The sequence below is a fragment of the Ipomoea nil genome, unplaced genomic scaffold, assembly GCF_001879475.1.
Source record: "Ipomoea nil cultivar Tokyo-kokei standard unplaced genomic scaffold, Asagao_1.1 scaffold2975, whole genome shotgun sequence".
Taxonomy (NCBI): domain Eukaryota; kingdom Viridiplantae; phylum Streptophyta; class Magnoliopsida; order Solanales; family Convolvulaceae; genus Ipomoea; species Ipomoea nil.
The window spans coordinates 2,383,400-2,405,761 of NW_017619403.1; the positions used below are offsets into that span (position 1 = coordinate 2,383,400).

General features: G+C 37.0%; 3 protein-coding genes and 2 long non-coding RNA genes across 5 annotated transcripts; 3 read left to right on the forward strand and 2 right to left on the reverse strand.

Annotated features, from left to right (window-relative positions):
• Positions 1–5,612: 5,612 nt before the first annotated feature.
• LOC109163162 (60S ribosomal protein L7-2-like) lies at positions 5,613–7,884 on the forward strand. Its single transcript, XM_019311906.1, has 5 exons — positions 5,613–5,837; positions 6,543–6,643; positions 6,725–6,862; positions 7,388–7,490; positions 7,572–7,884. The coding sequence occupies exons 1-5, from the start codon at positions 5,649–5,651 to the stop codon at positions 7,785–7,787; spliced, it is 747 nt and encodes a 248-aa protein (XP_019167451.1). The 5' UTR covers positions 5,613–5,648; the 3' UTR covers positions 7,788–7,884.
• An 859-nt stretch (positions 7,885–8,743) lies between these two features.
• LOC109163163 lies at positions 8,744–11,253 on the forward strand. The gene is made up of 3 exons (XR_002051206.1): positions 8,744–9,296; positions 9,503–9,667; positions 10,589–11,253. It is a non-coding gene; the product is annotated as an uncharacterized LOC109163163 (long non-coding RNA).
• LOC109163161 (aquaporin NIP6-1) lies at positions 10,619–13,086 on the reverse strand. Its single transcript, XM_019311905.1, has 5 exons — positions 12,640–13,086; positions 12,301–12,525; positions 12,007–12,201; positions 11,380–11,441; positions 10,619–11,037 (listed from the first exon to the last, which is right to left on the reverse strand). The coding sequence occupies exons 1-5, from the start codon at positions 12,862–12,864 to the stop codon at positions 10,833–10,835; spliced, it is 912 nt and encodes a 303-aa protein (XP_019167450.1). The 5' UTR covers positions 12,865–13,086; the 3' UTR covers positions 10,619–10,832.
• LOC109163164 lies at positions 12,507–13,448 on the forward strand. Its single transcript, XR_002051207.1, has 2 exons — positions 12,507–12,582; positions 13,027–13,448. It is a non-coding gene; the product is annotated as an uncharacterized LOC109163164 (long non-coding RNA).
• A 5,879-nt stretch (positions 13,449–19,327) lies between these two features.
• On the reverse strand, positions 19,328–20,665 carry LOC109163062. Its single transcript, XM_019311780.1, has one exon. It carries the CDS (start codon positions 20,663–20,665, stop codon positions 19,328–19,330), a length of 1,338 nt encoding a protein of 445 aa, XP_019167325.1.
• Positions 20,666–22,362: the final 1,697 nt, after the last annotated feature.

Here is a 22,362-nt window from a genome sequence, read left to right on the forward strand (position 1 = left end):
AGTCAACCTTTCAACCCCGAGATATTTCCCGTAGTGAAATATGACTACAAATTTCAATATTGTATGGACTGGTCCCAAATTGGACGGGAAACTCGATTACAATTATTGGCAAATTATGATGTCCACACATTTGCAAGCTCAAAATCTTTGGAGCTTTGTTGATCCCGGTCTACCCGAAGGAGCTGATGCAGGCGCTATACGGCGAGATAAATTGGCCTTGGGTCAGATTCACCAAGGTGTTCATTATTCCATTTTTGGGCAATTAGCTCGTGCTCAAACAGCAAAACAAGCTTGGGACATCTTAAAGGTGTCACACAAAGGAGTCGATCGGGCGCAGAAGTCTAAGTTGCAGTCGTTGAGAAGGTTGTACGATAATTGTGAGATGACCTCTACAGAAACAGTAGATGCGTATTTCACTCGTCTTATTGATATGGTGAATAAGATGAGGCTATATGGAGATACGATTGAAGATGGTGCAGTGGTTGAAAAAGTTCTTCGAACTATGCCGATGAAGTATGACCATGTGATGGCTTCAATAACAGAGTCACACAAAACCGAGCTCTTATCAATTGCAGAGCTGAAAGGTATGGTAGAAAGTCATATTGACAGGATTGCGTCAAAATCGGAACCACTAGCAGAAGAAGCTTTGAAGAGTCAAGTCACCCTTAATGTGACTGGCACTAATCAAAGAGGTGGAGGATCTGGTAGAGGTCGTGGAAGAGGAAGAGGAGGTTCTGGTGGAAGAGGTCGTGGTAACTTCAACCAAGGAGGAGGACGTGGTAACTCCAACCAAGGAAGAGGTGGAGGTAATACCAAACAAGGTAAATTTCCATTTCATTGCTACAATTGTGGCAAGTATGGGCACAAGATTGCAGATTATTGGTATAATGAGGACAACAATCGTGGAAATCAAGCAAACATTGCTGAAAACACTACTGAAAAGTCTGGTGAGAGTTCTGAAACTTTACTTTTAGCCAGCGATAGTTTTTTTGCAGATAAGAACATATGGTTCTTGAATACTGGGTGTAGTAACCATATGTGTGGGAAGAAAGAATTGTTTTCTGAATTGGATGAATCAGTCCGGTCTGAAGTAACGTTTGGCAATAAGTCAAAGGTGCCAATTTTGGGAAAAGGTAAAATCTCTATTCAGTTGAAGGATGGTACCCACAATTTTATATCCGATGTGTTCTATGTTCCTGAACTACACCAAAATTTGTTGAGTATGGGTCAGTTGTCAGAAAAAGGATATAAGATACATATTGCTCAGGGGTGTTGTACCATTGCAGATGCTAAAGGAGTTTTGATTGCAAAGGTAAATATGTCCCAAAATCGACTATTTCCTTTGAAAATTAAGCATACTCTCCTTGCTTGCTTTAATTCTGAAGTTTGTGATGATAATTGGTTATGGCATATGCGGTTTGGGCATTTTCATTTTTCTGGGTTAAATTATCTTGCGAGAAAGGAACTTGTTTCTGATTTACCTGTTGTGAATGTCCCTAATCGTATCTGTGAGATTTGTGTGATTGGGAAGAAGCATAGAGATCCCTTTCCCGTGGGCAAGTCAAGGAGAGCCACAAAACAGTTGGAGATTGTTCACTCAGACCTGTGTTCGTTGGAGGTTCCCTCATATGGAGGTTGTAAGTACTTTATTACTTTCATTGATGATTTCAGTAGGAAAACATGGGTTTACTTTCTGAAGCAAAAGTCTGAAGCATGTGATGTTTTCAAACAATTTAAGGCTTTTGTTGAAAAGCAAAGTGGTTATGAAGTTAAAATCTTGAGAACTGATAGAGGTATAGAATATATTGCTTGTGATAATTTTCTGAAAGAAAAGGGTATTCATCACCAAATGACAGCTAGATACACTCCACAACAAAACGGAGTGGCTGAGAGGAAGAATAGGTCAATCATGGATATGGTGAGGTGCATGTTGAAATCCAAGGATCTGCCTAAACCTTTTTGGGCAGAAGCTGTTGCTTGTGCTGTCTATGTGTTGAATAGGTGTCCAACTAAGAGTGTCCGTGATAAGACGCCCGAAGAAGCTTGGAGTGGGAGAAAACCCTCTATCAAATATCTCAAGGTTTTTGGATGTTTGGCATATGCCCACGTGCCGGATCCATTGAGAAAGAAGTTGAATGATAAAGGTGAGAAATGCATATTCATTGGTTATAGTGACGCTTCAAAGGCTTATAAACTATACAATCCTGAAACTAAAAAGTTTGTTATAAGTCGTGATGTCACTTTTGATGAATATGGTGCCTGGGATTGGTTAGCTAAAGATGAAAGTTCAGTTGTTATTCCTGCTGTTGAAAATATTGTTGAAGAGCAACCGATTCCAGATAATGTCCAGTCTCCTTCACAGCCAGAATCGTCAGTTCGGCGATCTCAGCGCGAGCGCCACTTACCAGCTCGCTTGCAAGATTATGTTTTGGGTCATGATAATGACCTGTCTGATGAAGAGATTGTTCAATTTGCTCTCTTTGCAGATTGTGATCCTTTAACTTTTGAGGAGGCTGCTACAGAAACTCATTGGCTTAAGGCGATGGATGAGGAGATACGTGCCATTGAAAAGAATGGTACCTGGGAGTTAACAGATTTACCTCCTGGGAAGAAGCCAATTGGAGTAAAGTGGGTTTACAGAACGAAATACAAGTCAGTATATCCAACTTGAAGACGAAGACATTTCTTAAATTGAAGAAGGAAATTGGGATGACCAATATATCCAACTTGGTTTAAAGGAGGCAATGTTATAATAATATTATTATTATAATTGTTAAACCAAGAGTTAATTAGTTTGTTAATTAAATTAAGTAGTGGGTGGTGTGTATCCAGTATGTGGCTTAGTGTATGTGGAGTACATGGAGCATACATTCCTAATTTTTAGCTTTATTATTATTTCTCCTTTACTATAAAAGGCTGTGTATCAATCTTTTTCAAATATCAATCAAGTTAATTCAATTCTCCTTCTCTCTCTCTTCTCAAATATTATATATATATATATATATATATATATTATAGATATATTATATTATATTTAATATATATTATATTAAATATATTATATTTACTATATCTAACACATTTGTATGTAGCGGTTCTTTGCGAGTTCATACACTCTCTCTTAAATAAGGTCCAATTAAGATTGAATTAGAATAATCTCACTATATAAAATGTGGATACCAGTGTAATTTGAACATGTGACTTTTTGTAATTTAGTACTTGAAAAAGGATGTATGAAGCTGTGTAATGGTACTGATGACATATTGACATGCGGTTTAAAGGAAGGGAGATCAGTTTAATAAGGTTTCAGATTTGAAACTTGTAAATATAACAATATATATCGAAAAAGCTTCCTCAAAATAGAATCCAATACAAATTTTGAGTACAAAAGGGAATTATGCAGTTATACCATAAACCAGAGTTCACATTACATTGTGGATCCTAATCTAAAATGACATTTAAATTATGTATTTACAATTAATAAATTATATGCCTATTACAACTATTACAATCAACATATTATATACTTATAGTTAATAGTTTATGTACTTGTAATTAACATATTGATGGTTTTGTTGAAACATGGTCCACCATAAATCGGGTATAGAAGTACAAAACCGGCGGGGGTAAGAAAGTAATAGTATTATTGCTCGGGGTGCTAGGCCCAAATAATTTGTACAAAAACCTAAGGTACAGGTCCAAAATGACAACCCAAATACAAAGACTAAGCCTCGAAGACTAGGCTATAATTAACTATGCTAGCTACAAGAGTTGAACATAGATGGATAGGTTGAGAGTATAGACTAGAAACCACTAGTCCAAGGTACCTGTAGTGCTTAGATAGTGATGTCATGGTAAGAGGCAAGACATCCTATTTATAGAAGAATCCCCTGCACTGTCCACGTGTACGCCCCTGGATTCACTCCCTCTACATCCTCCACATGTCCCACGTCCACGCACCATTGCACTGGGGGCGCAGGGCACGCCTCAAGCAGCGAGGGTCAGCAACCCGGCCGATGGCACCCCCCCCCCACCATTTCCGCACCGCCGCACCGCGCCACCTCCCGAAATGGGGGCGCGGGGCACGCCCACGCCGGCGGGGGCCAACGTCCTGACCGGCGACCCTCACAGCCACCCGCCAGTGGCCAGGCGATACCCCCCTTCCAGGTTGGCCCATCCTCCCTTTCTTGACCCTCCTCCTTCCTTGACCTGCACTGCCAAATCCAGCTCATTACCAAGAGCCTGGTAAATCTTAGCCCATAACCCATATCTCCATCACATATTATGTACCTCTAATTTTTTTTGAAACAATGTACCTTTAATTTATTTATAGTTATATAAACGGTTAACTGGATGTGCATAAATGTTAACTGCATATACATAATTTAAATATCATTTTGAATTAAGGTTTACAATCCAAGATAGACCATAGACAATAGTATAATTTGCGGTAAATTATGTTGTGGTCCAAAATGCGCGTCTGGAATAATGGTGTCGTTAGTGGCACCGTTTCCTCCGCCAATGATATTTTTTTGTGAATATATAGTTCAAAACTTGTGAATATAGAGTGCAAAGATTGTGAATATAGAATTCAAAAATTGTGTTATACTTTTGAATATAGAGTTCTGTAATTGTGAATATAGAGTTCTTTAATTGTGAATAAGGAGTTATGAAATTGTGAATATAGAATTCTAAAATTGTGAATATAGAGTTCAAAAATTATGAATATAGAAAAATGAATTCTGAAGACAAACGACAAGAAAGGAAGTAAGAATAAGGGTCAAATAGGTCATCCAACTGCACACCAAAGTGCAATTAGGCCATCGAACTAAAAAAAGATGCAATTGGGTCCCTGAACAACATAAAATCATGCAATTAGGTCCAAAATGACATGTTTACCTAAAATGGCGGTTACCAATTTTAAAAATAACTTTTAAATAAAATAATTAATTTTTAAAAATAATTTAAATAAAAATTTAAAAAAAAAAAAAAAACTAGAACTGCCGGAGATTCGTCTCCGCAGGCTTCGTCTCCATGGCCAGAGACGAAGACCTTCGTCTTCGGCCATGAAGACGAAGAGACCTTCCTCCTTCTTTGACGTCGTTTTGGACGCGGGTCCACCTTGCATGCCATAACAATTGATAATTTGCCTTGTGGAGTAGAATGGTGGATCAAAGCCTCAAAGTGGAGCTAAGCACCTTGTGTTCAGATGACATCTCTGTGATAGAGTATTGATTCTTTGGACTACAGTAGTTAAAAAAAAGTATAAAACAGATACTACCTTATAATAGAGTCAATAGTATTAAAAAAAAAAAAAAAAAGCCTCAAAGGGGAAGCACATAAGAATACAATAGCCCAATAACAGCTTAAACCTTGGCCCAAAGATAAACCCGAAAGCCTTATACCCGACCCATAAACAAAAAGTTGGGGAGATTTAATTAGGGTTTCTCAAACAAACCGTTCTTCCTTTCTCTCTCTTCCGCCATTCCTCTCCGGTGAGTTCCTTTGTGTTTCGCGCTCCCACGCACTCATATTCAGTTTGTTTTGTTTCATATTTGTGTTTCGCTGTGTACTTGATAATTTTCAGATTTTGGTTGTTTTATTGATTTTGTATTGTCGTTAGATATATATATAGTAGATAGATATTCATGGCGGCAGCGGCGGAGGATCAACAGCCTCTGAACTACGTAGATGAGGTTGTCCTGAAGAAGAGGAGGAACAATGAGGAGTGGGCAATTCGAAGGAAGCTTCAGCTGGAGCAAAAAGTAAGGAAGCTCAAGTCCGATAGCTTCGTCATCAAGAAGCCCGAACAGTTCATCAGAGAATTCCGTGATAAGGTAATATTTGATCTTGGATATTGCCTTTAAATTTTATCCAGTGCTTTACGTGATGAGGAAATTTTGGCTCCTTTTTTTGGGTATAAAAATCTATAATTTTCTCATTATTGATTGATGGTATGAACTATGAAGATCAATTGGTTCCGAGTGCTGTTTAATTGTGTCGAAAGTTTGCCACTATTTGGCCTTTTATTTCATTATTTATTATTTATTTATTTTGTTTTTTCAATGTTGCAAACAGTCTTGCATGCTTACCATTCTAAAGCTGTCTATGTGCTTTAAAAAAAAAACTTGGGCCAAGTTGAATATGAATACCTCACAAGTCACAAGTGGATTTCAGGGTTTGTAGATAGGCGTGTTAGGCTAGTTGTTTAGTTTGCTTTTACTCTTGTTACCCTTCTACAAAAAATTATAGAGATGGAAAGAAAGATGAACTATGACTTTTGAGAGTGTGTGTTCAATCAAATAAGCATGCTTTTATCTTTTGTGTGCACTTGCTTCTGTGTGTGTGTGTGTGTGTGTGTGTGTGTTTAATGTAATTTTTATGAACGTGTCTGGGACATGCCCTGTGTGTGATCTCAGTATTGAGACAGGTTTTGGCAGTATGCTCTGCGGTCAATTTTCTTTCTATCTAAATCGTACACTGTTAATAATATTCGGTCATTGCCTTTAGATCATTTAACAGTATCTTTATTCACTTTTCAGGAGCTTGACCTTGTACGACTGAAACAAAGGAGTAGTAAGAATAGAAGACGAGTATCAGTGCCGCCAACTTCCAAACTCCTATTCGTCATACGTATTGGAGGGTGGGTAACTGCTTACTAGTGTCTCTACAATGCTTCTAGTTTTTAATTTGTATTACTTACCCTTTGGTTATAACTTTTCAGGAAGAATGATATGCATCCAAAAACTCGAAAACTTTTATACTCATTGAGGCTGAGGAGAGTATTCAATGGGGTATTTCTGAAGGCTAATGAAAGAACAATGGGAATTCTGCAAAAGGTGGAGCCTTACATTGCATATGGGTATGTTGAATCGATCTCCACTTCTAATGCAATCCAGTGGGTACTGCTGTTTGTTGTTTTGATGATCATGATATCCTTTTTTATTCGTATCTCAAAGTATCAAAAAGGATTTACTGGTTGGTGAAGTGTAAGTATAATGATGATCAATTAACTTAGTGATTTGTTGGGACATACATATTGCATAAACATAAAGATGTGGTGAAAATGATCATTACGATATGGACCCTTTGGAGCATAGTGCATTTCCTTATAAAAGTTAAAGCCATTATCTTTCTCTTGAATAAAGTCATAAGGAAAATTTAGTGGTGGTGTTCCTTCTTTATTTAAGAATTGCACATCTATTCTTGAATAAGAATCTTAAGGATGGCAGGAGTTTTTTTGTATATTATTGTACTTTACATTGCTTTTTGGCTTTGTGGAGAACATTCCATGTTCTTGTGCACCAATGATTCTCATATTCGTAACTGAAGTGGCAAGCATTTGACTTTTTTTCCCTTTTCCTAACACTTCCATTCATGGTTGAAGGTATCCTAATCTCAAGAGCGTGAAGGATCTGATTTGCAAAAAAGGGACCGGCAAAGTTGACAAGCAAAGGGTGCCTTTGACAGATAATAACATCATTGAACAGGTAATGTCAATTAATCAATCATTGCATATTTTCTGTCAATTTCTTGAACATGAACATATCATGTGACTTTTTGTATGGCAGGCATTGGGTAAGAGTGGCATAATATGCTTAGAAGACATTATCCATGAGATTGCTAATGTCGGTCCACACTTCAAGGATGTAAGTGGCTTTCTTTGCCCCTTCGCTCTCAACAAGCCAGAAAAAGCATTGCAGGGCAAGAAAAAACGATACGCAGATGGGGGAGACTCTGGAAATCGCGAAGATCATATCAATGAGTTGATCAGTTTGATGAATTAGTATAAGCAAGAGTGATCTTGTATGAGCTATCAATTTTGTTGGAAGGAATGTGTTCATGTTTCGTAGTTACTGGATAAATGTACGAAGTTAAAATTTATAATATGACTGAATGTTCTTCCCCAATTTACAGGTTGAAGCTTAGCATGATATTTATACTTTCATTTTATGGCTTGTGCTTGTGGAACACCCTTGACCCCATTCCCCCATTGAATAAATTTTGGATTTGGAGCAACTTCACTAAATTGGTTAAGCTGCTGATTTGGTAATTACAATCTTACAAGTTGGACTCCTTGTTTAAATTGATAAACTATGAGTAACTTAAGTAGGTTTATATTCAATTATAGGTAATTTATGTTGTTTTATCTTTTTGTGGTCTTTTATCAGTTAGGACACAAGGCAATGTATACCCTCAAATATATTATGGTATAATTTGTCCCATACAAAATATGTTAACGCTAGATACATAATTTGAAGATATGCAAGGTAGGCTTGTAGGCTTATACCACGGATTGTTTTTTGTGATCGTGTTAGCTTGCCAATTGGGTAAAGGGGGCGTCAATAGCGACTGGTCTGGAGCTATTAGACCTAAGGAATGAAATGTGCTAACTGGTTAGCTTGTCAATTGGGTAAAGGGGGGCAAGGGGCGTCAATAGCGACCGGTTTGGAGCTATTGTTGCGACTGGTGTGGAGCTATTATTGTTCCCTAATAGGCATTGTGCGTTGTGCTGGACTTGTTGCGACTGATGTGGAGCTATTGTTGTTCACCTAGTAAGCATTGTGCGCTGTGCTGGACTCTGTGCTGGACTCTATCCGCACGACTGCTGTGCTGGACTCTATCCGCACGACTATTGTGTGTTACGCTGGACTCTTTTAGTCATGGTATAATTTGCTGTATAATATATGATTATGTCAAATTTATAGATTTTTTTTAATTTTTTTTTAATGGATTCCCTCCTTTTTGTTTCGGGTCTGGCAACTCAAATCTATAACCCTGATCTCACCTACTTGTTCTCAAACCAGTCAAACCCAATCCCTGAAGCATTAATCTCTTTTCTCTTTCCCTTTTGTTTTGTGTTTTTGGAGTATTTTCTACTTTCTGGAAATGGAGAATGGGGATGATTGGCTCGCCATGGACAAGCTTTACCACGTACTCTTCTGCTTCTCCATTGCTATCTTCACCTCCCTCGTTGCGGGTCGAACCCGGTACCCGTTTATTCGGCGCAGGAGCATCTGGGTCGGATCCCTGGTCTCCCTCGCCGCCGGTGCCGCCAAGGAGGTCGCGGACGAGCTCGGCTTTTTCAAGTCCGCCGGTGCTTCGTCTAAAGACGCCGTCGCCGACGCCCTCGGCACTCTAATTGCTGCTTTTCTTCTTTTGCTCGCTAAACCCTCTTCTTTCGCTGTTCGACCCGACCAGTTGAGCCGCGATAAGGAACTCAACATGGTCTGATCGCACCATAAATGTCAAATGTTTCTTAGCTTCTGATTCTCGGAGCACCAACTGATTGCTAGGTAATGGTTCCTTACAAGTTAAAAGCGTGTTTACTACTCTTACTATTACTGGTTTCTCTTTAGTTGCTTGGAAAAATAACATATTTACATAATTCTTAGATGAAAGACTACATTTTGCTCAACTGTTTCGTTGTTAATCTTCATAGTTTAGTGATTGATATTCAAATGAGTGAAATGACCATTTTTTTAATCATACTTCTCAACAGGCATAGTATATTTGTGTGGAAAATATGGCTTGTAAGCGGAAACATTTTAGTTCTGCTACACGTGATACTAGATCAATTGCAGTAATGGCTGAAATTATGGAGCACGAGATTCAAGTCTCAGATTTTTGGCTTCATGGAGACCGAGCTTCTGGATTGTAAGACTAGGTCTGTCTTTTAATTCACATTGAACGAATTGCATAATAATTCTAAAAGTTTGGTTGGATTGTTAACCCAAAAAAGATGCTCTCTGAACACCTCTTTTAATGGTTTTAATTATATCTTAAATCCTATATGGCTATATATGCTTGATGTGATCAGTATAAACCTATCACTTTAAAAACATTGAGTAAATTCTAGTTGCAATATTCAGGCAGTGCCAGAACCTATCTATATTAAATATCTTGTGTGCATCTGTTAGCTTTCTTGACCATATCTGCAATTGCCTTCTTTTAAATTTCAAAGAATGAATAAGAGATGATTTGCATTCATCATTGATGACTAGTTTGTGCGCAGAATAGTAGTAAGTTTTTTTACTATAAACCACGAAATACAAAGAAAGGGAAGAGATAGAATAGAAGAAGACATGTTTGATTTTCTCAGAATGCTGATAAGTGTTTCCAACTTTAGCAATGCAATTTATATTTTCATTTATCTGGGAACATACATAGATCTTTATTATCACTTTCGTACCTATGTGAACCATTGAATGTACAATGGTGTTATCTGTTAAGAGTGACATGAAAAATGTGAAGGGATTTAATAACACATCGCAACATTTTGTACCTTTATAAAAACTTGTGAAGCTTAAGCTGTTATCTTTTTCATCCATGGTGTACCATGCTGGATGTTTCATTCAATTGCCAAATGCAAATTCTCGTCTCAGACTGGAGAGAATAGAATTATTTATAGCATTTTTCTCTTCCTACCTCCACCATTATGTTTTCTCAAATATGTAGACCTTCCACATCTACCCACCACTTTTATTTATAGCATTTGACCTTTATCTAACACATCATTTTTTTTCTGGACTTCTCTATGGTGCACACTTTTTTGGTACCACATGCTCTCACCTTTGATTCTATATAGCTTTGTCATAGTGAGGCTTTGGTACTAAAGTATTTGATACCACAGCAATATAGTTTTTATACCACAGGATTGAAGTTTTATTACAATATTCAAATTATAATGTGATGGTACCAATGCTAAAGCTATATAGTATCAAAGTTAAAAACACATGATACCAAGGAAGTGTGTATGGTCCAGTGGTCCACACATTGCACCATAGAAATTTTCCTTTTTGTTTTATTAGGTGTAATGAGGATTTCATGGATCACCTTCTGAAACTGTGTTCAACTGAGGGCTTTTGTTGATTTTCGCCATCTTCATCAGGCAGTTTAACTGCAGAATAAACACCTGCCCCAGCAAGGGCACCAAGGATGGGGGCAGTTAAGTAGATCCATATAGCTCTGTAGTTTCCTGCAGCTATTGCTGGTCCGAGAGTTCGTACTGGGTTCATGGAAGCTCCGGTTGTTTGCCTGAGCCATGAAGAGTAGAGGCTTAATGTGTGAGAACTTCCTGTAGTAGGCTTCAGATATCTTTTTATGTTCCCAAATCCCAATACACCCTTGGGTGATGCTTTACTCTTGGGACAACCCAGACTTCAATTTGAACATCTATATAAATTTGTCATATGTAATACATATTTTTCACTTTTGCTAACCCCCTTTTCTCACCCACTTTATCCTTATTTCTTCACTGGACCCTTTTCTTTTATAATGGTAATTTTCACCATCTCATACTTTTTACTTGGAACTTTAAATAAACATCAACAATAAAAAGGAAAATGAAATAATATGCATAGATGATGTTGTAATTACCCAGCTATAAGTATGTTGACCATGACAGTGGCTCCTACTGCTATTCCTGCAAGCTCTCCAACCTGTATCAGCAGTAAACAAGATTGATACTGAATTTCAGAAGTCATTGAAACAAATACTTAAAGAAGAGAAAGTTTTTATGATTAGGCCGGACATATGTGTTACCTTAGTTTGATACTGTATTAAATTTATGCAGGCCCGGTTTGGTAACATAATTAGCTTAACAGCCAATTTTGGCTTATTTGGCCACTATTAGTTGTTTGGCTTGCTTAAATCTTCAATATAAGTGCTTGATTAATTAGCTTCTTGTAACAACTTATTGCTTCAAAATGCTAAAATTCTTAAAGTTGGTCAAAACAACCATTTTTATCAGTTTTTTGAGAAAGTCATTTTACATGTAATCAGCTAACAGCTATTTACTAAACACCCCACAATTAGACTGACCATTTTGTTTATTAAACACCATAGGGCATGAAACTTGGGGCTAGCTGTCTTGCAACTTGTTTGGTACTAAATTGAAAACACCATATGTTTTTTGTTTTTAACCCACCACTTGGAAGAGTGTATTCAGAAACATGTAGCAATGAAAAAGAAAGATTATGGTAGGATCCTATGTTTATGGCTTACAGCTCGAGTGTCGGTGGAAACTGCAGTAATAACAAACATGAGGATGAAGCTGATGATGAATTCCAAAGCAAAAGCTTGAATGTAATTCCCAGAAGGAACTGTTACACCTCCACCCATTATGGGGTGGAAAACTGCCTTTAGTATGAATGCTGCCCCCAATGATGCCATCACTTGTGTCCCAACATAAACTGGAACCTAACCAAATTGAAATTCAATAGTCATTGAACTGTAAGGAAACGAAAATATAAGCAGCAGAGTATTTTGTAGTACTGTGTATTATATTCTAATAGTTACATGTTTCCAGGGGAAGTGTTTGAGAGCAGCAAAGGCGATAGTGACAGCAGGGTTGAGATGAGCTCCGGAGATGTGACCGGTGGAGAGAATGACAATCATAACAGCAAGGCCGGTGGAGCCAGCCAGGCCGAGGAGCGTTTCAGCGCCTTGAGTCTTTTGGTTGACAATGGCTGTGGCTGTTCCTGCAAAGATTAGTATCATAGTCCCTATGAACTCTGCTCCCACCTGTTTTCCACAAGAATTCATGAACAAAATCACATTAAACTTGCTGTAATGAAACAGGTCAGCCAATCTTCATTTTCTTGGATACTTAATGTTTTTCCCCCCTTCCTTTCTCACCTTTCTTGCTAGTGAAACCGGAGGAGAGGGCAATGTGCATGAGACAGAAGGCAAGCTTCCTTCCTCTAAAGCCCAGGCTTCCACGCTGAAGCACTTGCAGCTCTTAAGAAGGGAGTTTCTGCCATTGCCAGCTCTCTCATGCCTGAACCCTCCAAAGAGTGGAGCACCGGGAGTCCCCGGTGTCATTGGCGTTGAAGGTGCTGACACAGCCTCTTCTGATTCCATTACTATCTCAAAATGTTAAATTTTTTTGTTTTCTTGGGGATTCAGAGCTCAAAATGAGAACCTTCTACTTTATTACAACAATGTGTAAAGTTCAAGGTGACTTTTCTTTGCTCTGGTGTTCTTGCTGGTGGTAAAAGCCTAAATCTTCATACCCCTTTATAGTACTCTGCAGTTAGAGTATAACCCATCTCTGGATGGTTGACCCCAAATGGATCACACAGCATGGAAAGAAGTGGATGGAATCTTGTGTCTAAAGTGGAGGGTGGGGTATAAAAATCAAGACTTTCACAACCATTGCACTTGGATTTTTGGTGAAAATCATTGAACTTGAGACCTCAGTCATATTTTTCTTTTCTTTTTAATTTTTAATTTTTTTTTGCTGTCCCTTCCACTTGATTTTATATTTTTACTCAATCATGGAGTAGACAATTGTCTATAGCCCACTAGTTGTCATAGCAAAGGCAATGTGTAGCTTCTAAGTGTAGAGAAATAGACAAAGAATCCATGGTAGGTGAACAGTGAACTGCCAAGAAGTAGGCAATTAAATATTTTTTAATCCTCAAATTATATTTCTTTATCAAGAATTTCTTCTGTGCAGAGAAACTTGTGATAATATAAAATCTCATTCTGACTTCTCACCATGTGTTTTGTGTATTCTTTAACTTGTATAGTTTTCATGAATTTTTATATTGTCTTTAAGCATTGTGCTTTTATGTTTAGTGGTGTTATCCCTTTTGCTTTGCTAGTGATATTAGGGAAAGGGAATGCCTTACAACATGAATTGTATTAAATCAGTCTTCTAAAAATCGGCTTAGGCGTCGATTAAGCGCTAGGTGTCCCTAGGCCGAGGCGATTTCAGCCTTAGGCAGCTGATCGACTAACCAGCCAACTAGGCGCCGACTCGGCCGAGTTGAGCGCCTAACTATGCTGAGTTGGCGCTTAACTCGGCCGAGTGGTTTTTTTTTTTTTTTTTTTGCCTACTCGGCTACTCCTCTTTTATATTTCTTTAGCTATGTACTCAACTAATCATCTAACATATGCAATTGACTAGTTTCGGGGATTATAAGAGCAATCGTTATATCGTGGACCCTGATTCAATACACAGAATTCATGTTCATAATGCACAGAATTCATGTTCATAATACACACATAAACACGATGTAATGAACATGAATTATGTGCATTATGAACATGAATTATGTGTATTATATAACTGAGGACACATAAATACTTAACATAATACACATAATTCATGTTTATAATGCACAAAATTCATGTTCATTATATCGTGTTTATGTGTATGTGTATTATGAACATAAATTCTATGCATTATGAGCATAAATTTTGTGTATTATGAAGTCAAATTCTATGTATTGAACCAGGGTCCACGATATAATTTGCCTTATAACAGTCTAACAACTCTTAGCCCTGAGTAGGAAAAATGAAAACGGTATACTCAAATTACTAGGCACCACCTAGTTGCTAGGCGCCCCAAACCCCGACTAGCGCCTTCTGCAACATTATATTAAATTCAGAATATATTAAAACATGGTATAACAAATTTTTTTATTTTTATTTTGTAAAAATAATGTTATTCATCACATGATGGTCCTACGAAGTGATAAGATTTTTCCAATTTGGAGTATTGTTATGATTGTTCAGGACAGGAAAAAGTAGTGGGAAAGATGAAGGACAGTTAGCTAAAAGTGACATAGGACTTTCTAATCAAATCAAGCTAACTTGTTAATAATACTACAATACTTCTCACCACCTATCCCTATCCCTATCTCTTTCATTTCCATTATTGTTGTTTTGTAGGTTGTGACTGCATTTAATGTCAGGAAGAAGAATCCAAACTATTTGTAGTATCTCCATTATTGCATTCTTTTGTAGTTGGCTTCATGGCTATTTTAATAGTTTTATGGATGAAAATCGTCATGTGATTTTAACTGCCAAAATGTCATTGAGAATGGATTGATAGGGAGGGATTTTGTGCATTTCATATACACATATAGGAACAAGTTAGGTGCAAACTTATCAAAGTTACCCAAAAAGTCAAAACTAGTAACAACCCAAAAAGTCACAATTAATGGAGGTAAAAAAATAAAAAAAAAATAAAAAAACCACATCAATTGAAATACCAGTAACATAATTATAATTAGGGAAAATCATTTTTCCCCTTTGAATTATATGTTTATAGCACATTTTCTCCTGAGTTATTCATGTAAGCATATTAGCCCCTCAATTATTTTAAAAGTGACGGTTTCCCCCCCTAATATATTAAATTAACATTTCTACCCTTAAAATAAACATTTTATTTATTTTTCTTCCCCAACAAATTATTGCTTATACGTAGGGATGACCACTGTTCGGTTCAAAACTAAACCAGACACTATAACAATTGAATTGAAAGTTTCTGGTTATGATTCAGATCCAGAACCCAATATTTGGATTTCAGTTTATTAAAATTATGAATCGAAAAAATTAGATCCTGAATCGTGAATCGGCGGTTTTGGATCCGGTTTGCGATTTTGAACCGTCTTTATTTTAAAATTTTAATTCTTATTTTTAAAATAGTCTAAATTCAACAATAGATGTATTTTATTTTTTTTCAGTTCGGAACATGAACCGGCCGTTCCGGTTCGCGATTTTAATAAACCCTAAATATCATATTCCAATTCTAAATTGTAATTGAAATATTTCAGTTTAGTTCCTATAGTGTCTGTTCGATTTGAACCGAATCGTGGTCATAATTTGTTGGAGAAGAAAAATAAATAAAATATTTATTTTAAGGGTAAATATGTTCATTTAACATTTTAGGAAAAAAAATAGCCACTTTGAATAATTCAGGAAAGAGAAAATGTTATAAGTATATAACTCTGGGGAAAAAGTGTTATTTTCCCTTATAATTATGTAAAAGTTTTAATATCTACTAGAGAAACGAGCTAATATTAACATTAAGTCTGCACTTCTAGAGTTTTTATTATGCATATATTTCGAAATTATGTTGTGCACTTTTAAAAATTTTGAAGCACAATTTAGAGTTGTTGAGTTGTATTTTTAAATATAATAGTATGCACGTTTAAAGTTTTTATTGTGCATTTTTAAAGTTTTTGAGTTGTACACTTGAATATCATGAATAGTTATGTTGTGCATCCGGTGCACACGGTTTCAAAACGACGTCGTTTTGACTAAAAACGTGTGTCCCATTTAAAAAAAAAAAAAAAACAGCTTTGATTCCCATCAACAACATTATGTTGTTCATTCATTGTGGATTTTTAGTTCATTCATTATGGATATTTAGTGCATTCATTCTGGATTTTGTGTTATTCATTCACTGTGGATATATAGTTATGAATTTGTGAATATATAATTCAAATTATGCACAAAAAAATGCTATTACCGGGAATCGAACCTGAAATTTTTTATTTTGCGAAATTTCCGGGCATGTTGTGCGGAATTTTATTTTACACATTTAGATTTTTAACTTTGCATTTTTCATACACACAACAAATAATGAAAATACTCAATTATGTCAATAGATTATGTTTGTCTTTGAAGGAAGATATTGATGAAAGCAGAGAAGAAAACCCTTGTAGTGTTATATTAAGCTCTTTGTATCAATTTCCAACACATTATTTACATCTCTTAGGAGGGTACAAATTCATCATGAATTATGAATTTTTATTCAAATATGCCTTGTTTGTCTTTCATAGCTTCATAAAGAATAAAAACTTGGTGAAAATTAATATTAAAATTACAAAAAATAATCGAGTTATGTTACATTTTTTAACTTGTTTAATTTCACTTTTCACTGAATGATATATTAATATCTAGATGCATTATTAGCATTTAAAAAAAAATACATTGTCAAGTGAGTGGAATATAATTCTCGTACTTGAAAGTCACAAGTTCGATCTTGTCAATATTCTCTCAGCGAGCTCAGTGCACAAGGTTACACTGGAACAAAGTTTACCTATTGATGGATTCTAGCTTGAATCACTTTGAGAATGAAAGAAGAAGAATGTTTATTGATGGGAAGTTCATCTTGAGTTCAACTGAGAAGAATCGGAACACATTGTAATGAAGAAGAAGAAGAATTCAGAGAGCAGAAGCTTAAGCCTTTAATAGGCAGTTAAGGAATAGTTATAACTAACTAAGGGAAAAAGACTAAAAAACCCTTGCAGCCTAGCCTTGCTTGATTATGAATGTTGTGGCACTTTATAACACTTCATCACCCCCCCCCCCCCCCCTTAAGCTGGAGAATGAAGATCCTGAAGACCCAGCTTAGCACGAAAAACATTGAATAGAGGAATGGGCAATGCCTTAGTGAAGCCATCTGCTATTTGTTTACTTGAAGGAATACTCAACAGTTTTATCACACCTTCATGGACCTTTTGCCTCACCACATGGCAGTCAATTTCTATGTGTTTGGTGCGTTCATGGAACACATGGTTCTCCCCAATGGCCACAGCTGAATTATTGTCACAAAATAGAGGAATGGGATTGCTGCTATCCACTTTCAGATCTGCGAACAAATATAATAGCCATTGCAACTCACAAACAGTTGAAGCCATGGCGCTGTATTCTGCTTCAGATGAAGATCTTGACACAGTAGCTTGTTTCTTTGTCCTCCAAGAGATAAGAGAGGTGCCTAAGTAAATGCAGAACCCTGTGATTGATTTTCTGGTCTCAGTACATGTAGCCCAGTCTGAATCAGAGAATCCTTGCAACTTAATCTCAGAATCTGAAGCATAGAACAGGCCTTTTCCAGGAGAACCTTTGAGGTATCTCAAAATCCTATGAGCTGCAACCAAGTGTGTACTCCTTGGTTGATCAACAAACTGACTTAGCTGCTGAACAGAATATGATATATCAGGCCTGGTGTTGGTTAAGTAGAGAAGCTTACCAACTAGCCTTCTAAAGCATTCAGGGTTATCAAGTAAGATCCCTTCATCACTGGTCAACTTCATCCCTGTAATACAAGGTGTCTTGGCAAGTTTAGCATCCAAGAACCCATTCTCTTGTAATATTTCTAGGGCATACTTCCTTTGACACAGATTGATGCCATTTGGAGTTCTGAATGCTTCAATCCCTAGGAAGTAGTTTAACTGGCCAAGATCTTTGATTTTGAAGGACACATCTAGCATATGTTTCAATTTCTTGATTTGACTAGCATCTGTTCCTGCCACAAGAATATCATCTACATATATGAGCAAGGCCATAAAAGAATTATTTGAGCTCTTAGTGAATAAGGAAGGGTCAGCTTGGGACTGTTGAAAATCATCATCTAGTAAGGCCTTTGTGAGTTTGACATTCCACTGTCTGCTGGCCTGTTTCAAGCCATAAAGAGACCTCAGCAATTTGCACACTTGATTGGGTTTGTCACTCTTGAAACCTGGAGGCATCACCATGTAAACATCCTCATTTAGGTCACCATGTAGAAAAGCATTGTTCATGTCAAGTTGTTGAATGTCCCAACCTTTAGCAACAGCCACAGCAAGAAATGTCTTGATAGTGGTCATTCTTGCCACAGGAGAAAAAGTCTCTAAGTAGTCCACCCCAAGCTGTTGAGTATAGCCTTTTGCAACTAGTCTAGCCTTGTATCTCTCAATTGTCCCATCTGCTTTATGCTTTATCTTGTAGACCCATCTACATCCAATAGGAAGCTTTCCCACTGGTAAATCAGTTAGAATCCAAGTCTTTGTTTGGGTCAATGCATCTATCTCTGCTTGCATGGCTTTCTTCCATTCATCATGCTGTACAGCTTCATGATAGGATTGAGGTTCTTGTGTGATTGTGGTGGATGTAATACAGAACTTCTCTATGGGATGAGGAGAGGTTTTCAGAGAGTACTCTCTACCTATCATGGAGTGACAATAGTAATCATTGAGCTTGCAGGGAACAGCTCTTACCCTTGCTGATCTTCTAGGCTGTAATTGGCTAGTGTGGCCCTGTGAGTGGCTATGGGAGCCAGTTGGATCACTCAATGTCTCATTGTGCAGCCCAGAGTTGTCACTTACTATGTGACTATCTAAATTATCATCACTTTCAGCATTTCTGCTATGCACTTCATGTCTGAAATTGTTGCTGTCTGTTGCAGTTCTAGGACTGACACTTCTCATAGGCCATCTCACAGGTTCTAGGGAAGGGACTTCTGCTTCAATGGATGTGGGAATCATAGGTAGAGAGGGATTAAGCTCCTCATTCACAGAGCTCAGAGGAGATGTTGTCTCTGATTCCCTGAAAGGATAGACTTGCTCATGGAATCTTACATCTCTGGAAACAAAAACACTTTGATTAGCAAGGTCATATAAGATATAGCCTTTTACATTAGCAGGAAAACCTAGAAAGATACATTTCCTTGCCCTTGATTCCATCTTATTTCTTCCCTGTGGAATGGTGGCACCAAAACATAAACACCCAAAGATTCTGAGTTGATTATAGTCAGCCTCTTTTCCAGTTAGCTTCTTAAAAGGAGAAATCCCACCAAGCACATCAGTAGGCAACCTGTTGTAATATGGTCTGTTGCTCCTGAATCTAGAATCCAGACCATATGTGTATTCAGAACAGTATTAACATGGATTTGAGGAATAAGACTACCTTCATTGTGAGCCTCCACAGAGTTTCTGAAATTTGCTTTAATCCCAGGAGTGGTAACTGCTACAGCAGCAGAGTTGCCTGAGACTTGATTTTGATTCTGCAACATGGATAACAGCTTTTGGAATTGATCTACAGACAGCCCTGTATCAGACACCTGACTCACAGAGGAGCTGGAAGGTTGTTGCATATTTTGAGAGTGCTTGTTCTTAGACTTGTAACCTGCAACCCATCCAGGTGGATAGCCATGCTTCTTGTAACACTTCTCAACAGTGTGTCCAAGCATGCCACAGAAGGTGCATTTTGGCACATTTTTCCCTCCATTGTTGCCAAATTTCTTCTTATTATCAGGGGTAAAAGTAGCAACAACTGACTGTTCTTCTCCAACTTGCACTTGACTGTTATAAGTGGCATTAGTCTGAGCAAACTCACTGCATTTTTGACTTATTGATCCCTTGATCTTCCTTTCTAGCTTTAAGGTCATATTTAGAACCTTTTCCATGTCTGGAAGGGGGTCCATGACAAGGACTCCAGATTTCACAGTTTCATAATCTTCATTTAAGCCTTCTAGAAAGCGGATTATCTGGTCTTCCTCTCTTTGTTTCTGCATTCTGCTCATAAGAGTGCAAGAACACCTAGGCACACACTCACATAGGAGTAAAGGCCTCAAGGCATTCATTTGTTGCCATAGAGCATTGCTCTTTGTAAAGTATTCATTAACACTCATGTTTCCTTGAACATTTTTAATCATTTCATTTTGAATTTCTGAAATTCTATGGGGATCGGATTGGGAATACCTCTTCTGTAGACTATTCCAGATGTCCGATGCTTTGTCAAGATACATGACTCCATCAGCAATGCTAGGGTTTACAAACCTCAATATCCAGGAACATACAATCCGATTGCACCTTCTCCAAGCTGCAACCCTTGGATCGTTTTCTTCAGGGACCAGAATAGCTCCGCTAACAAATCCAAATTTGTTCTTCACATCCAACGCAATTCTCATTGACCTACTCCAAGAGGCGTAGTTGAGCTCGTTGAGTGGAGGTGAAACTAAGCTCAAATTCGGATTCTCTGTAATATGTAGATACAGAGGATCATCGAAGTCCTCAATTCGTTGATTCAAGGAAGGTTGATTCGGATTTGACTGAGCTCCTGCATTTTGCGTCTGGTTCGAATTCCCGTCGCCGATTGGTTCCATCACAACTGCTGTGGCGTAACTTCGGTGACGCTCTGATACGATGATGGATTCTAGCTTGAATCACTTTGAGAATGAAAGAATAAGAATGTTTATTGATGGGAAGTTCATCTTGAGTTCAACTGAGAAGAATCGGAACACATTGTAATGAAGAAGAAGAAGAATTCAGAGAGCAGAAGCTTAAGCCTTTAATAGGCAGTTAAGGAATAGTTATAACTAACTAAGGGAAAAAGACTAAAAAACCCTTGCAGCCTAGCCTTGCTTGATTATGAATGTTGTGGCACTTTATAACACTTCATCACCTATAACACACATTCAAATAGTGATTAATGACTACGAATTTCCATCCTCATACAAAAATAAATAAATAAATTGCACAAAGAACAATGAAAATTTAAGTTTGAAAACTAAGGTAGGTGATGTTGGCATTTCCTTCCTTTTCGTACCCTTTTTAATTTACTCTTCAATTCCTTTCTCCATTTCAAAGTTGATAACCCATTCTTTGCCTTTTCAATTTCCATTCACTTAAACAAATAATACAACAATTTCCCTTTCAAAAAAAAAATTACAACAATTTCATTCCAATTCACTTAAACATTATTTATAGGTAAAAATTACAACAATTTCATTCCAATTCACTTAAACATTATTTATAGGTTTTTTTGAATGCTACTAGCTCTATTACATTGTAGTATCTGTTCATATACTTTCTCAACCTACTAAAACACAAAGAGCCAATAACGCCCCCACACTGAGGCTCGAACTCATAACCTTCCAAATGGAAGTCCAACCCGGATACCATTAGACCACATAGTCCTGGTAGGTAGTATTTATAGGTTAATTGAGATATATCTCAAGATTTATAGTTTTTACTCATTTATAGAACAAAGACGATAAAAGACCCTTAAGTTTGGAATTCAAACGTATTTGATTTCAATTCTCATAGCCGAAAATTCCTCTATCAAATGCATGTTCCCTTAGGTTTAATTACTTTGGAAATTTGAAGCATTCAAAGAATATATTTTTAGGGAGCAAATTTATCTTGTTGGTGGGATTTATGTGTACTTTAATGATTTATATTTAACTTAATTTAATTTTGCTTCCCAATTTGTTATTACTAATTAAGGTTAATGGGGATTGCCAATGTTTGTTGTGCCCCGGTTGATATTCAACAAAATTTGTCCAATGATCTCTTTTTGAGTATTCCTCAGCTAGTTTTATTATTTGGGTATCTCTTTATGTGATCCCCCTACACCCCCCCCCCCCCACCCATCAAACCAATACATAAAATGAGATGGTAATATTTATACTTTTTAAAAATAAATAGTCTCCAGAGCATTGGTCACACTTGTTTCTAGTGATAGGGTAGAGATTCTGCTCTTTGTGTGCAGAAACATACATTTTAGTGTTGAATCTCAAAATTAGATTGACTCGATTTATCTTTTTATGAGTCTGAACGAATTAATGGGATTCAATATATATTCGACGAAGTTAGAAAACATGAGATATCATATATATATATATATATATATATATATATATATATATATATATATTAATGGGATCTTATGTTTTCCGGCTAAGGTTGGAAGTTGTTGGATCTTTGAATATATGATGAAGAAGGTGTCGGGAATCTTTGATTTTGAACAACAAAACCATCTTTAATTATTGAAAAATGCAATGATCGATCAAATTATTAA

Excerpts from the sequence above, each read along its gene's own strand:
- LOC109163162 (XM_019311906.1), top strand. The coding sequence starts at position 5,649 with ATGGCGGCAGCGGCGGAGGATCAACAGCCTCTGAACTACGTAGATGAG. Across the intron at positions 6,644-6,724 it reads TTCGTCATACGTATTGGAGG|GAAGAATGATATGCATCCAA; the intron begins GTGGGTAACTGC and ends ATAACTTTTCAG. Across the intron at positions 7,491-7,571 it reads ATAATAACATCATTGAACAG|GCATTGGGTAAGAGTGGCAT; the intron begins GTAATGTCAATT and ends TTTGTATGGCAG.
- LOC109163161 (XM_019311905.1), bottom strand. The coding sequence starts at position 12,864 with ATGGAATCAGAAGAGGCTGTGTCAGCACCTTCAACGCCAATGACACCG. Across the intron at positions 12,526-12,639 it reads CGGTTTCACTAGCAAGAAAG|GTGGGAGCAGAGTTCATAGG; the intron begins GTGAGAAAGGAA and ends TGTGGAAAACAG. Across the intron at positions 12,202-12,300 it reads AACACTTCCCCTGGAAACAT|GTTCCAGTTTATGTTGGGAC; the intron begins GTAACTATTAGA and ends CAATTTGGTTAG.
- LOC109163062 (XM_019311780.1), bottom strand. The coding sequence starts at position 20,665 with ATGGAACCAATCGGCGACGGGAATTCGAACCAGACGCAAAATGCAGGA.